The sequence below is a fragment of the Oncorhynchus mykiss genome, chromosome 12, assembly GCF_013265735.2.
Source record: "Oncorhynchus mykiss isolate Arlee chromosome 12, USDA_OmykA_1.1, whole genome shotgun sequence".
Taxonomy (NCBI): Eukaryota; Metazoa; Chordata; class Actinopteri; order Salmoniformes; family Salmonidae; genus Oncorhynchus; species Oncorhynchus mykiss.
In genome coordinates, this window is record NC_048576.1 from 81,887,919 (window position 1) to 81,904,900 (window position 16,982).

Consider the following 16,982-nt stretch of genomic DNA (forward strand, 5'->3'; position numbering starts at 1 on the left):
AATTGAGGAAAATAAGATCAATCCGAAATTCCTTTTTGATACTGTCGCAAAGTTAACTAAAAAGCAGCATTCCCCAAGAGAGGATGGCTTTCACTTTAGCAGTGATAAATTCATGAACTTCTTTGAGGAAAAGATCATGATTATTAGAAAGCAAATTACGCACTCCTCTTTAAATCTGCATATTCCTTCAAAGCTCAGTTGTCCTGAGTCTGCACAACTCTGCCAGGACCTAGGATCAAGAGAGACGCTCAAGTGTTTTAGTACTATATCTCTTGACACAATGATGAAAATAATCATGGCCTCTAAACCTTCAAGCTGCATACTGGACCCTATTCCAACTAAACTACTGAAAGAGCTGCTTCCTGTGCTTGGCCCTCCTATGTTGAACATAATAAACGGCTCTCTATCCACCGGATGTGTACCAAACTCACTAAAAGTGGCAGTAATAAAGCCTCTCTTGAAAAAGCCGAACCTTGACCCAGAAAATATAAAAAACTATCGGCCTATATCAAATCTTCCATTCCTCTCAACATTTTTAGAAAAGCTACTCGCTGCCTTCCTGAAGACAAACAATGCATACGAAATGCTTCAGTCTGGTTTTAGACCCCATCATAGCACTGAGACTGCACTTGTGAAGGTGGTAAATTACCTTTTAATGGCATCAGACCGAGGCTCTGCTTCTGTTCTCGTGCTCCTAGACCTTAGTGCTGCTTTTGATACCATCGATCACCACATTCTTTTGGAGAGATTGGAAACCCACATTGGTCTACACGGACAAGTTCTGGCCTGGTTTAGATCTTATCTGTCGGAAAGATATCAGTTTGTCTCTGTGAATGGTTTGTCCTCTGACAAATCAACTGCAAATTTCGGTGTTCCTCAAGGTTCCGTTTTAGGACCACCATTGTTTTCACTATATATTTTACCTCTTGGGGATGTCATTCGAAAACATAATGTTAACTTTCACTGCTATGCGGATGACACACAGCTGTACATTTCAATGAAACATGGTGAAGCCCCAAAATTGCCCTCGTTAGAAGCATGTGTTTCAGACATAAGGAAGTGGATGGCTGCAAACTTTCTACTTTTAAACTCGGACAAAACAGAGATGCTTGTTCTAGGTCCCAAGAAACAAAGAGATCTTCTGTTGAATCTGACAATTAATCTTAATGGTTGTACAGTCGTCTCAAATTAAACTGTGAAGGACCTCGGCGTTACTCTGGACCCTGATCTCTCTTTTGAAGAACATATCAAGACCATTTCATTTTTTTTAAAGGCATTAAATGAACTGTTTCACTGCCAGACGAGGCTCCGCTGATAGCAAGGTGTAGCAGTCGTATAGTGCAATTTATGTATTGTTTAGTGTTGTGGCTTTGCTGGCATACATACCACTTTTTTGGGTTTTTGCCACACCAAGATTTACATGCTAAAATCGCCACTGGCCATATTATAATTTCTGACATTTGGTAGGTCATCTGTTTATCAACTATAGTTTGATACATGCAGCTTCTCTTCTGTCATAAGTTGCTGCCCCAGAAAATTCAATAAAGTAGTGCTTACCAGAATAATGTCTTACATCCATAGAATGAATGCATTAGTAATGTTGTTAATACCAGTAAAGTTGTCTGTTTTGTTTAGGGACCGGGGACAAAACGCAATAACTCCAAAACAACAGAAAGATTGGTCCTGTGCAAAATGTTTGACCAGTTTTAAGGAAATGAAAGGCTGAGAAAACATGTTTCTGATAAGATTTCAGTTTGTCTTGGGTGCATATTTTATGTGGTTGAAACACTGTGCTTGCATAACAGTGTGAAAGATAACACATTACATGGGCATTTGCATTTTCTCAAGAGATCCTGAAAGAAAGAAATCCTAGTTCTCCACTCCTGTTCCCAAGACAAAATTAGAATTTGTTGTATGATTTCACTGCAAGAAATGCATAATTCTGCAGGAGTTAATATTATGTTATGCTACACGTGAGAGGTTGTAGGCCTACAGTCAGTGTCCATTTGGCTTATACCTATAAAGACCTTAAGCGGGATATGAGCTACTATCCGGATTACTGTGCGCATATTAATGTGGTCAATGTTATGGTCACTACAGCCAATGGGAACTGATATTGCTCTGGAGCAAAGCTCTGCAGTATTAGTGAAGAGATGATCAATACAAGTCGATGTAACAGATCCAACACTATTTGTATGCACTGTAGTTGGTTGAGTGATAACCTGGGTCGTATTACAGGCATTAGTCACAGTTAGAAGCTTCCTTTTGAGAGAAAATAGACTTCTCTGTTAATATCACACACAATATCGAGCATTGCACACATATGATCACATATGATCCAAATACTGAGTGTTAGCACTTCGTGGCGAAATGTAGCACCCCAAAGGGGCTGAATACTTATTGACTCAAGACATTTCAGATTTTCATTTTTAAATAATTTGTAAAAAAATATATATATATAGAAAAACATAATTTCACATTATGGGGTTCAGGCTGTAACAACAAAATGTGGAAAAAGTCAAGGGGTGTGAATACTTTCTGAAGGCACTGTATGGGCTGTTCTTAGCCTTTTCCTTGGTAGCTTATCAGAGATAGATATGTGGAGAAGAAAAAATTCAATAAAAACATTGTTTAGCTAATAGAGTCAGTCAATCAGGCACTTGTGTCAGTTGTTGTGTGTGTGGTGTTGGGCCGAAGCTACTGACCCAGAAGCTTGGCTCTCTCACTCCTCCCAGGCTTTTGGGAGGGAGGGTGGACAATGAGCTTGTAGTAGGCGATATAAGCAATGTTCCCATTGTCACGACTTCCGCCGAAGTCAGTCCCTCTCCTTGTTCGGCCTTCTAGCTATCGCCGATCCACTTTTCATCTTCCATTTGTTTTGTCTTTGTCTTACACACCTGGTTTCAATTCCCCAATTACTTGTTCATTATTTAACCCTCTGTTCCCCCATGTTTGTTTGTGAGTAATTGTTTATTGTATTGCGGTCCGTATTTGTGGCCTTATATTTATACAACATGTATTGTTGTATTATTTGAGTAAAATTGCTTTCATTACTTATATCTGCTGTCCTGCGCCTGACTCATCTCACCAGCTTCACACAGACGCATTACACCCATGCTCTCTGGCAGCTTTCATAGCTGGGATAAGTTCTTTCCACCTCTGGCACACAGGTTCAGAGAAGTCCCTCGTTGAGGAAGATGATTCCTCTCAAGTTTTTGTCTCTCTCCAAAACAGCCATCTTGTCCTTGAACCTTAGGAACTTGACCACTATCGGCCTGGGTCTGTCACCTGAGCTGGTTACAGGGTTTCCAGACCTATTGGCGCGCTCCACCGCAATCTTCCTATGATCCATCTGCTGCTTTTCAGTAAAAAAATTGCTAATTTTCTCCTCAGACTATATTCAGGTCAGATGTGGAGACTCTGGTATGCCATCTACGGCAATGTTATTCCTCCTGGATTGTCCTTCTAGTCTGTTTTCCCAGTCATTTGTAATCATGATTCACAGACATAGACTTAGAGTTTGTTGTCAACTTGCTGCAAGTCTCTTTCAGGGCATCCACCTCTCTCTGGGAGAACTGCAAACTGTTCTTAAGGTCCTGGACCTCTCTGGTCAGATCGTCCATTCTTTTGTTGGCTGAGTCTACCAATATTTGGACAAAGTTCTTGAAGCTATTTTCCTGTTGCTGTAACAATTGCTTGTAGACATATTTTTGTTGATTTAAAAGATCATGAACTTGCGATAGCAAAACACTGTCCTCTCCATTACTCCCACCTTCTTTAGCTTTGGGCAGCATGATGGTAGCGTTACACATTCTGGTAACAAAGTGTTATGTTGCAATTTTATAGTCTATGACATTTCAGATTTACATATGATAATTTTTCACAAAGTAGTTTGGATGTAGTGAACTCGTTTTTCAAAGTAACTTTAGTTCAGTAAACTATATTTTGTCTTAAGGGGAGCTTTAATGTAGCTTAACTTCTTCCAGTGTGAAGTAATTGGTAGGTTGGTAAACTATTTTCAGAGTAGCTTCCCCAACACTGTTAAAAAGTTGTGACTAAACCTGGAATGTCAACACTGGAAACAAATGAAAGCTGGAAAAAGAGTGGGAAAGAGAGGCATGAGACAAGTCCAGTCTGGTTGTGAGGTACATCCCTCTCTCTCCTGTTCTTCCCAGCCCCACCCTACACCTCACAGTTCACTACAAAACCCTTTACATCACACCAGCTACATAACAGACCACCGCTTTACACAAATCAACACCTGAATTAAGAGAGTAGAATTTCCTTTTTAAGGAGAAGGAAAACCCTTGACAAAGAACTTTACTTTTCAAATTTCCAATCAAGACAAGAGGACACATCATAAGGTATTAGTTCAACTTTTCAACTTGTATCTCTGATTTTGTGCTATTTCAAATTTGAAACATACCAGCTCCATAATGCATTATAACTGCATTTTAATTTGTTATAACTCTTAGTGGAGTAACCAATCCAATCAAGTTTAAATAAATGAATATTGATGGTATGTTTAGGGGGCAGACACATGCATGTGTCCTTATACCTTCATGAATGTCACTTAATTCAAACAGACTAAGGTATGTATGATTCAGGCCAAATGCAAAGTACAAACAAATAAACTTTTTTTTTGCTCTCTATCGATTAAAAAATAATACGTTCTGAGGAACATTTCCACCCAAACTTTTACTTTTGACATGAATCTATTGTGAAACACTCTATGGTTAATCCAAAATACGCTACTTTTTCAATATGGTATAAGAAATGTATTCATACTCTATTCCATTGATGAACCAAACATAACGCCTTCATGTTATGCTCAGGATTCAGTGATTCACCAGGATCTATAAGTAGCAACAATTACTATTAGTAATTTTGTTCTTACCACTCACCCCCATCCTCTCGACCTCCTCCTGTTCCTCTTACCCTCACCTCTATGGGTCCTTGTGAGAAGAGAAGACACATTTATGTCTTAGTTTTACTAGTCTGCCTGGTCTTGTCCAGTTGAATATAAGGAGAAGGGTCCAAGTAAGCACTATTGCATGTTTTCTTAATTCAATGAGAGTAGCATACCATCAAGGGGCGGCAGGTAACCTAGTGGTTAAAGTGTTGGGCCAGTCACCGAAAGGTTTCTAGATCGAACTACCCAGCGGACAAGATACAAATCTGTAGTTTTGCCCCTGAACAAGGCAGTTGTTCCTAGTCCGTCATTGTGACAAAAGCATTTGTTCTAAACTGACATGCCTAGTTAAATAAATAAAACAATTGCTTAGATGGAATAAATAATATGATCCAGTGGAGAAAATAAAGGGATGACATTTTACAAGGCTACTGACTGTTGGGGTGGAAGAAAACCTCTTTTGGCTTGATTTAGTAAAGTTGTACTCAGCTAAAGGGATGACATTTGCTGGACTTTTTCGCAGGGCTAGGTGAGATTGAGTGGATCCAGGTGAGGAGAGGTTGAAGTCTCAGTGTGACTAGGAGTGGCAGCATGCCTCTGAGCTGGCTGAGGTAGACCGGGCCTGTCACAACACGACTTAGTCCCAGGGCTGTGCTTTCTGAGACTTTGTTTTTAAATGCACCTCTGAGCTACACAATCCTGACTTGTACAGGCCTGTCATAGGGAATGAGTCTGTGTGTGTAAGTATGTGTGTGTAGGTGTTTGTGGGGTACTCTGCTGTGTGATGATCACAGAAATGACCATGTAATTCTATATCTACGTTTAAAGAAACCACATTCCTTTAATACCAGAATGGGAACTGTTTTGTATCCCCCCCCCCCCCTCTCTCTTCCAGGATGGGATCTGCTGGGGTACAGATTGTATGTGTGGCCCTTGGGGTCCTGGGCCTGATCGGGGGCATTGTGTGCTGTGCCATCCCTAGGTGGAAAGTGTCATCATTTACAGGACAGAACATCGTAACTGCACAGGTACTGAGCAGATCAAGTGTTTTATTAGCCCTATGTGGTTTTCATTTTGAACTTCTAAATACTTTCTAACATTGTATTGACTCTAATGACTCTAATAACTCGGAAAATGTAGAATGAATGCAATATGCTGAAGTCAAATAAGCTGTAATGAATGAATGGCGTGTGTATTACTGTAACTATTTGTCTCTGTGTGTAGGAAACTGAAGAGGGCCTGTGGATGACCTGTGTGGTGCAGAGTACTGGCCAGCAGCAGTGTAAGAGCTATGAGTCCCTGCTGGTCCTGCCATCTAACCTGCAGGCGGCCCGCGCCATGACCATCATCAGCTGCATGGTCACCTCCCTGGCCATCCTCATCTTGTTCGCCGGCGCCGACTTCACCACCTGCGTGGAGAATGAGGACATCAAGCCCAAGATCAGCATTGTGGCCGGGATCGCTCTGTTGGTGTCTGGCCTCCTCCTCATCATCCCTGTCAGCTGGTCCGCCCACAACGTCATCAGCAACTTCTACAACCCCCTTGTGGCCCAGAAGATGGAGCTGGGAACCTGTATCTTTGTTGGCTGGGCTGCTGGGGTGCTGCTGATTCTGGCCGGAGGCCTGCTCATGTGTTTCAGCAGAGCCAAATCTGGCAGCTCGGGAGGAACCGCCAAGTACTACGGCAACAGCGCTTCAGCCCCCGCTGCCAACAAGAACTACGTCTAGTGCATGTATTACACCTCTGTATGTTTGTATGTGTGTAGAGAGATAGTTTGATGTACTACACCTCTGTATGTTTGTATGTGTGTAGAGAGATAGTTTGATGGAAAGGAAATGGGTCAGACAGAATGAAAACAAGAAAGGGGAGGGGTTTAATCTTGAGGATAAAGAAGGGACATTATGAGCGGAAATAATGGTTGTAAATATTGAATACTTCAAAATGGTAAGACTGGTTTAGTTGTAGTTAATCCAAGGGTCCAATATGGTGGTTCAATTTAAAATACAAATATATGTTTCTTTTTTGGGGGGGGGACTAACTCAATATACTATAATATACTACAAATCAAAACTGTGTAGGGATGATGATGTACCTACATTCATACAGTTTCTTAACTGTGTCCAACTCACTAAGAATCACCTACATGAAGGTTAGACAGTCAAGGAGCACCGGAAATTGCAAAAACGATGGATAGAGGAAATTATTTTACAAATTGTGACGGCGAGGAAATATAACCAATTTTCAGTGTGGATCTCCGGACCTCGTTGAAGTCCAAATGCAGCCCCCGGGGCAGAAGGAGTTTGACACCCTTGTTGTAATGTGTTATCTCGGTGAGTTTTTTAATGCTGGGTGGCATGCTTCTATAATGCCATGAATGAACAACAGAGAGCAAAGTGAGGGACTCAGTGGTCATGCATCTCAAAATACAGGTATAGTTAAATGACTGTATATATCATTTACATCCATGAGATCACAACTTTTTAACTTATGTAAATCAGCTTGTCTTATACTTTTGTTTATCAAATAATAAATACATGTTTTTATTTTATTCTGTTGCAATACAAATGATTGTCATCTCCTTCAGGTGTGCCATCCTTTGGTTTGGAAATGTTAACAAAAGCAAAACAAGTTGAAATATTTTGGATAATATTAAGGACTTTTATTTCCAACTATGTAAGAGCATATATTAAAAACAAGTCTCTATAAATGGGAAAACTGACACCAACAAAACAAATTCAAGCTTCCAGACCCAAAAATATTTGGCTGCTGATATTGATGGATCCTGTCTCCAACTCTCCCTTTAAACATCCCCAACTATTTATAACTATTTTACTTTCATCTCCTCTTTATCTTCTCCTCTTTACACCTCCTTCTCTCTCTCCATCAGCTCCATCTCGAACCCAATGGCTCTGTTTCAATTCTTGCTCTCCAGTTTGCTCACGCGCTTGGTCAGCTCCTCTACTGTTTCCTTCAGAGCCTTCACCTCCTTCTGCAAGGCATGCACCTCCTGAGAGAGAGAGAGAGAGAGAGAGAGAGAGAGAGAGAGAGAGAGAGAGAGAAATAAATAAATAAAGAAAGAAAGATAGATAGATAGAGACAAAAAAGAGAAAGAAAACAGAGAGAGAGAGAGAGAGAGAGAAGGAGAGGGGAGATTCCTGGTGAAATGTGCAAAAGAGGAAGCCATATCTAAAATACAGTATCTATTCACAGATATATCAAAGCATGTAGGTAGATGCAGCCATGTCCTTACCCCAGTGTTATCGTGCTGATGCCCCATGGCTGCTGATGTGGTCTTCAGAAGACTTTTGTGAACTTTGAACTCTTTGGATTTGGTGGTTGTCGCAAAACCGTCCTTCAAGGAGATCAGGATAGGTTGGCCCTCTTTGCCTTCAAACCACTCATTGGCCTCCACAGACGGCTCTGGACCCATGGTGTCTGGGTACAAATCCTCCTGAAACAGGTCAGACTGAAGAGAGAGAGAGAGAAAGTGAGATATTTAAGAATCACATGCTTTGAGTTATAGTCATTTTTTAAAAGTGAATTTACCTTGCGGGGCACCGTCATGACAATGGGCTCGCACTTCCTCTCATGGAGCTTGTAAAACCTGGTGGAGGACGAATAAAACAATATACATTCCCATTTTACAAACAGCGCTTGTGTGTATGTGTGTGTATACTGGCGAGTGACAATGTCCATGACTCTGTGTGGTTACCTGGCGATTTCACACTTGTTGACCTCCAGGCCCCTCTTGGGCATGTAGCCCATGCCCTTCTGACTCTCCTTACTGCTGTACATGGACAGGTAGTGAACATAGGGAGCCTCATCCGTCACCTCAAAGTACCGGATACTGCTGTCACCCTGAGACACGAAAATTAATGGTTAGTAAACCATAGTGTGTGTGTGTCAAAGGAGGTTGGTGGCATCTTATTTGGGGAGAAAGGGCTCATGGTAATAGCTGGAGCGGAATAGGTGGAATGGTATCGAATATATAAAACACATGGTTTCAATGTGTTTGATGCCATTCCATTTGCTTCGTTCTGGCCATTATTTTGAGCTGTTCTCAAAAAACATTTGAGCCTCCTGTGTGTGTGTGTGTGTGTGTGTGTGTGTGTGTGTGTGTGTGTGTGTGTGTGTGTGTGTGTGTGTGTGTGTGTGTGTGTGTGTGTGTGTGTGTGTTTTTAAATCTAACCTTGCCACAGAGGTAGACGATGCCAGTGTCAGGGTCAAAGAAGGGCAATAGGACACCACTGCTGGTGTCCAACTCCTGCAGGGTGAGTGGCTCCCCAAAGCTCTTCTGTCAAACACATACAGGTCATGTCAGGTCTTAAGACACGATTCATAAGGCTTTATAAGAAGTTCATAATGGTCTCATAACACTCACCGGGTCCCAAAGTGCCACCTGCCTCTCACTCATGCGACTGAAGCCGGTGCTCAGGATCTTCCCTTCGGACACAAACACAGCCTTGACAGGCCTGGAGCCTTCGTGTGTCTTCTCCTTCTCCTGAGAGAGACAGAAAGGCAGAGAGAGAGAGATTGTAGATTCAGGGAAAGACAGACACTCAACAAAGGAGGTTCATCTATCAAAGACACGTGAAGGGAACTATATGAACTCATCCCTGACTGTGATTCTATTGAGATCTATGACATTAAACCTGGTAGCTAGGTGCATCTGACTGTCCAGGGTTAGAGTGGCTGGTTCTCCTGTGGTATTGATGGGGGCAGGGAGGGGGGCACTCACGGCAATGACTGTGCCCTTGCGGGGGTCCAGCACACGTATGGTCTTGTCCTTACAGGAGGTGAGGATCTGGGAGCCGTCCCTGTTCCAGCAGGCACTGTAGATGAGGTCAGGGTGGACCGAGTCGATCCTCACCATGGCCTCTCCACACGCCACGTTCCACAGGATCACCACGTTGTCACAGCCTGGAAGCCAGGGGAGAGAGAGACGGAGGAACAGGCATTTAGGCCATGCAGTGCTACTCCACTTATGTTAACAGTTGAAGAGGCACTTGTATTCTGAGGCGATGCATCACAGCAGTGCTATACCTGCGCTCATGAGCACATTGTGGGCAGTGGGGTGCCAACTGAGGATGCCCACGCGTTTGGAGTGCCCCTCCAGCTTCACCACGGGGTCATTCAAGGGCGTGACCAGGCCACCCTCCGGGATCTCCCAAATCTGAACGATGGAGAGGTAGAGGAAGAGGAGGGTATGCCATTACACTGAGTTAACACAGTACATAGATACAGAACACTGATCAACTGGATCACACAGGGACATATGTCCTAAAGTGCGTCCATTATATAATTCTACTTAACAAGCTCAACATTGTGGCCAGTGAAAAGTTGTGACCTCTACTTACCATGACACTGCAGTCCTCTGAACCACTGGCAATGATGTTGTCGTTGTGGGGACAGAACTCAATATCCAGCACTGGGCCTGTGTGTCCACAGACTGTGGGCTGGGACATGTCAATACGACCCGTCTACAGGGAGACACAAAGGAAAAAGATGGGTTACTATGACACAAATAAACACACACACACACAAGCTGATGGCTCAAACAGGAGATAAATACTACAGTATGCAGTAAGAACACATGGAGATGTAGAGTGTTGCTACCACTGTGGTCTTGGCAACAGAGAGACCTAGAGAGGGTTCAGAGGAGAGGAACTCAGTCAGCTGATGACAATTGTATAGCTATGCCTGAAATCAGCCTTAGAGAGCAGAGAACTCTACTGGGAGAGCACTAGCAGTCTGCAGGGTTCCCATGGCCCTGGTGGAACACACATAGGATCTGGACTGTTGGCCCTGGAGGAACACACACAGGATCTGGACTGTTGGCCCTGGTGGAACACACACAGGATCTGGACTGTTGGTCCTGGTGGAACACAAACAGGATCTGGACTGTTGGCCCTGGTGGAACACAAACAGGATCTGGACTGTTTGCCCTGGTGGAATACAAACAGGAACTGGACTGTTGGAACACACACAGGATCTGGACTATTGGCCCTGGTGGAACACACACAGGATCTGGACTGTTGGCCCTGGTGGAACACACATAGGATCTGGACTGTTGGTCCTGGTGGAACACACACAGGATCTGGACTGTTGGTCCTGGTGGAACACACACAGAATCTGGACTGTTGGCCCTGGTGGAACACACACAGTATCTGGACTGTTGGCCCTGGTGGAACACACACAGGATCTGGACTGTTGGCCCTGGTGGAACACACATAGGATCTGGACTGTTGGTCCTGGTGGAACACACACAGGATCTGGACTGTTGGTCCTGGTGGAACACACACAGGATCTGGACTGTTGGCCCTGGTGGAACACACACAGTATCTGGACTGTTGGCCCTGGTGGAACACACACAGAATCTGGACTGTTGGTCCTGGTGGAACACACACAGGATCTGGACTGTTGGCCCTGGTGGAACACACACAGGATCTGGACTGTTGGCCCTGGTGGAACACACACAGGATCTGGACTGTTGGTTCTGGTGGAACACACACAGGATCTGGACTGTTGGCCCTGGTGGAACACACACAGGATCTGGACTGTTGGCCCTGGTGGAACACACACAGGATCTGGACTGTTGGCCCTGGTGGAACACACACAGGATCTGGACTGTTGGCCCTGTTGGAACACACACAGGATCTGGACTGTTGGCCCTGTTGGAACACACACAGGATCTGGACTGTTGGCCCTGGTGGAACACACACAGGATCTGGACTGTTGGCCCTGGTGGAACACACACAGGATCTGGACTGTTGGCCCTGGTGGAACACACACAGGATCTGGACTGTTGGCCCTGGTGGAACACACACAGGATCTGGACTGTTGGCCCTGGTGGAACACACACAGTATCTGGACTGTTGGCCCTGGTGGAACACACACAGGATCTGGACTGTTGGCCCTGGTGGAACACACACAGGATCTGGACTGTTGGCCCTGGTGGAACACACACATGATCTGGACTGTTGGTCCTCTCTGTCACGTTGGCCCTCGCCCATCATTCACAGTACCAAAACAAAGCCATCTACATTCAATAATGTACTAAGGATGTACAGTACATGCCTTATTTTGAATATGAAGTGGCATAATGTTTTTTTTTCATACTTTATTCAAATGTTTCTCCTAAAGTTCCTGCCTTCATTGTAGATGAACAATCAGCTGCCATCCTAAAACCTCTTAGTCACCGTCTCAATAATAGTGATCACATATGGGTTATATGGCTGTAGTAATATCTACAGAGTAGTTAAGTGACAGAAAAATGTACTTCTCCAACATTTAAATCAAGGTAGAATCAGCGATATGACGTAGATGCAGAAAGTAAACAGCATAGTGGGTCAATTTCCACAACAACTAAGAACGTTGAAGCACGAGACTCAACTTCTCAGCGTTTTTGGTCCCGTGGCTCCCACACTGTAAGAGAGTGAAGCGAACCCGTGCACATGCGCAGATACTTTGTGTGACTGTGTGAAATCGTGCATTTCGCTCATCTCAATATCTGCAGTCATTTCGCTGTCTACCTTTAAATCAAATTATCGTTCACTTGGGAACAATGGCTTCCTTTGACCAAATCATTAGGCCTTAAATTCACTGTGAATTTTGGTTGAGAGGGCTACTATTCATCCCTGTTACAGGGAAGTCCAAACAGTGATGCAATGGTCTCTACCCATGACGTTGAGACAGTGTATATCTTTGGGTAAAAAAAAATCTGTTATATCTACATATCTGTTCTATATATGAATATGCATACACTTAATGTCAAAGTCTTTCAATTACACCTTTATGCTTCAATATCACATAACGCATTCAAAATCAATCTAGATATTGACTACTATAAGACCATTACATACACTATATATACAGTACAAAAGAATGTGGACACCCCTTCAAATGAATGCATTTGGCTATTTCAGCCCCACCCGTTGCTGACAGGTATATAAAATAGAGCACACAGCCATGCAACTCCATTAACTGGCAATAGAATGGCTTTACTGAAGAGCTCAGTGACTTTCAATGTGGCACTGTCATAGGATGCCACCTTTCCAACAAGTCAGTTTGTCAAATTTCTGCCCTGCAAGAGCTTCCCCGGTCAACTGTATGTGCTCTTATTGTGAAGTGGAAACGTCTAGGAGAAGAGATAGGCCACACAAGCTCACAGAACGGGACTGCCCAGTGCTGAAGCACTGATATTGTTGTTGCTGATATTGCAGCATATTCGTCCCATGCTGATACTGTACCTGCATCCCACATATGCTTCTGTTTTTCAATGTCAAACCCACCACTGGTATGCATGACCAAAGAGCTATATTTTCATGTTATCTGACCCTAGCCCCGGTTCCAATTCATGTGCCAATGCCATTGATCAAACTCCAGGCGGTGCTATAGTCAGATGGCACGAAAATATAACTCTAGCTCAGTAAATAGCTCAGTATATATATATTTTATACAGTCTTTTTTTCTCATCTTTATCAAGTGTGTTAAGAATTTTGGACCTGACTGTATATGCAGCTGCACTATACTGCGCCCTAGCCACATCCTGTCAAGACTGTGTTGCACTGAACCGCTCCAAATATGGTGAAAAACTAGCAACAACACAGAGAGAGCCAGTGACGTGTAGAACCGAAACACTGCCCCAAACTTCCTTATTCAGCACAATGTGTGATGCCGCCTTGCAATATTCAAAATTAAAATGAACACTGTACAAACGACACGCCAATGAGCATTTTCATCAAAATTGTAGCGTAGTTGGGAAAATCTGGGCATGAATGAAAGTGACATTTTGAAACTTCAAGATTTGAGACTGAGACCACTTCTGAGACCTGAAAACGTCTAACTTCACTTAAGGCATTCACTTTGACCTCTGTCTCTCTGCTCAGGCCCACCTTGTTCAGAGGCAGCACTAGGAAGGCCCCTCCTCCGCTGGCATCCACAATCATGGCCACGAACTTGGGGTTGACAGAGCAGAAGTTGCTGTCCCAGGTCATCTGGGAGATGCGGATGTCATCATAGCACTGGTCAGCCTTCACCCCCTGGCCGAAGACATGACGGAACTTACTGGCCCTGACTACCTTCCTGGACATGGTGACCTGATAGGGGAGAGAGATGAGGATGGGGAGAGGAAGGGGGGGTGGGTGGAGCGGTAGTAGGAGAGATGAGGATGGGGAGAGGAGAGGGGGGTGGGTGGTAGTAGGAGAGATGACGACGGGGAGAGGAGAGAGTGGGGGGATGGGGCGGTAGTAGGAGAGATGAGGACAGGGAGAGGAGAGAGTGGGGGGGGGGGGTCGGTAGTAGGAGAGATGAGGACGGGGAGAGGAGAGAGTGGGGGGATGGGGCGGTAGTAGGAGAGATGAGGACAAGGAGAGGAGAGAGTGGGGGGATGGGTCGGTAGTAGGAGAGATGAGGACAAGGAGAGGAGAGAGTGGGGGGATGGGGCGGTAGTAGGAGAGATGAGGACAAGGAGAGGAGAGAGTGGGGGGATGGGTCGGTAGTGGGAGAGATGAGGACAAGGAGAGGAGAGAGTGGGGGGATGGTAGTAGGAGAGATGAGGACAAGGAGAGGACAGAGTGGGGGGATGGTAGTAGGAGAGATGGGGGACAAGGAGAGGAGAGAGTGGGGGGATGGTAGTAGGAGAGATGAGGACAAGGAGAGGAGAGAGTGGGGGGATGGTAGTAGGAGAGATGGGGGACAAGGAGAGGAGAGAGTGGGGGGATGGTAGTAGGAGAGATGAGGACAAGGCGAGGAGAGAGTGGGGGGATGGTAGTAGGAGAGATGAGGACAAGGAGAGGAGAGAGGGGGGGATGGTAGTAGGAGAGATGAGGACAAGGAGAGGAGAGGGGGTTAGTGTGAGAATTAAGAGGAGATATAAGAAGAAAAGGGAAGAGGGGCAGAGTTGTTAATGCACAGCAGTAGACTAATCAAGTGGTTATTGTATTTAAGAATATGCAGACTGCTACTGTAGCCAGTGAGGTGTCACCAGGCACCTTTACAACATTTACATAGACAGACAGAGAGAGAGAGAGAGAGAGAGAGAGAGAGAGAGAGAGAGAGAGAGAGAGAGAGAGAGAGAGAGAGAGAGAGAGAGAGAAAAAGAGAGGGAGTGAGAGAGATGTATAGAAGAAAAGCAGTAATCTGTGAAATAAATGTAACTGTTTTCATTTGCATAAATAATACACAAATGCAAGTATAAACATTTTACAGGATATGAAGAGCAATTTTTGAATACTGTGACCTTAGATGCCACAAAATGTCTTAAGAACATGAGCATCACTGACTCACTCCCTAGTTAGACCACAAGACAAGCACATAGTGAGGACACAAACATACAGACACAAAGCTACAGGAAGGAAGGACAATACAGGAAAAGCAGAGAAAAGGGGAAGAAAGTACTTGCACAACTACTTCCTCCAGTCTGCAACTGTTTCTTTTTGTCTTTATTATTCGAGGTACACTTGTGGCTCTGTGCAATGCTTTAACTCACATCTAGTCGTAGGGATGAACCCGCACAGAGAGAGAAAACATGGAGAATTGAAGGAAATAGGAGCATATGGGACTACAGAGGCAAACTGAAAGGCATACTCCACTGCTGTTTGGAAATCATGTGAACCAGGAACCTACAGCAACAGTTAGACCACATCCTACAGAACAAACAACAGAACCACAAAACTATCGTTCTTTCCGTTTCATTCACACACATGCTCTCTTTGTCCCTCTCTAATGCTCCTTTTTCACACATTAAACAGTTGGCAGATATATATATGATATAATTTTTTTACGAGCTATAACCAAAGAGAATGCAACTGGTTGAAATATTGTCGTCCAATTTAGGGTTTGTAGGGTTTGTAATGCATTACTGTCAGTAGATAGTCCTCATGTTCAATGCATAGGCTACATTTCACAAGTTTCAGATTTATCAATAAGAATATTAGTGCACACAATGACTCAGTCCTGACCTACAGCCCATACATTTATGCTGTAAAACGACAACTCTAAAAGAGTGAGCAGAGAATTTACCTCCATTTGCAGACCTTACTTCCTCAAATCTGAAGCTGCGCTGACTCTGAATCCCTTGGCTAAAGACTTAGGCCTCACTGTTCTTGTAGCATTTGTGCATCACAAGACCTCTTTGGTAGACATTCATCTAATGCAATAATCCTTTGCAGAGTGTGCCTTAATGTTATAAAGGACCAGGACCGGAGTACATGTCAATAATGGTGTGTGTGTGTGTGTGTGTGTGTGTGTGTGTGTGTGTGTGTGTGTGTGTGTGTGTAGGCCTACAGCATAATCATATAGAGTGACAGCAATTATGGACTATCAGTCACATGGTTTGTGATTACTAGGAGAAGGATGCTGAAAGCAGGCCTACCTGTTTTAGTGATGGGGAAATGTTCTGCTCAGTCAGGCTCCCTGCTTGGTTCTGCTGTGTCGCCAGAGAGGAGTAGGAGACGGTTGTCTAGGGTAGGTCTCTTTATGTGATGGAGGAAGTGAGAGTTTTAGATGAAGGTGGAAATGGGAGGTGTCTCATTCTGTCTTCTTACTTGCTGGGGTTGAAACATTTAAATGACAGATCTCAAGAAGAGATTAGATGAAGTTGTTGATATGCAGACCAAAGTGAGCCTAATTAATTAGACTAATCAAATCATCAAGTCTGTATTACTTTGATTTGATTACATTTCATTTAAATTAATATATATATATATATATATATATATGAAGATAAACATTGTAATGTCACTGTAACAGAGTCTCCAGAGTGCTCTAAAGCTTTGGGCCTCCCGAGTGGCGCAGCGGTCTAAGGCACTGCATCGCAGTGCTAGAGGTGTCACTACAGACCAGGTTTGATCCCGGGCTGTATCACAACCGGCTGTGATTGGGAGGCCCATAGGGCGGCGCAAATTTGTCCAGTGTCGTCTGGGTTAGGGGAGGGTTTGGCCGAGGGGGCTCAAAAGTAGGCTGTCATTGTAAATAAGAATTTGTTCCGAACTGACTTGCCTAGTTAAATAATTAAAGAACAATGAATTATAGGGTTAGGTCATCCCAAGGATCCCACTTAGCATCTAC

General features: G+C 44.0%; 2 protein-coding genes across 2 annotated transcripts; one reads left to right on the plus strand and one right to left on the minus strand.

Annotated features, from left to right (window-relative positions):
- Positions 1–4,197: 4,197 nt before the first annotated feature.
- Positions 4,198–7,461, plus strand: LOC110538622 (claudin-4). Its single transcript, XM_021625561.2, has 3 exons — positions 4,198–4,364; positions 5,808–5,940; positions 6,137–7,461. Exons 2-3 carry the CDS (start codon positions 5,809–5,811, stop codon positions 6,638–6,640), a joined length of 636 nt encoding a protein of 211 aa, XP_021481236.2. The 5' UTR covers positions 4,198–4,364; position 5,808; the 3' UTR covers positions 6,641–7,461.
- An 87-nt stretch (positions 7,462–7,548) lies between these two features.
- LOC110538621 (coronin-1A) lies at positions 7,549–16,435 on the minus strand. The gene is made up of 11 exons (XM_036938724.1): positions 16,288–16,435; positions 13,808–14,011; positions 10,271–10,393; positions 9,957–10,086; positions 9,652–9,833; positions 9,295–9,414; positions 9,103–9,207; positions 8,626–8,771; positions 8,460–8,517; positions 8,164–8,379; positions 7,549–7,920 (listed from the first exon to the last, which is right to left on the minus strand). Exons 2-11 carry the CDS (start codon positions 14,003–14,005, stop codon positions 7,828–7,830), a joined length of 1,371 nt encoding a protein of 456 aa, XP_036794619.1. The 5' UTR covers positions 14,006–14,011; positions 16,288–16,435; the 3' UTR covers positions 7,549–7,827.
- Between the last annotated feature and the right edge of the window lie 547 nt (positions 16,436–16,982).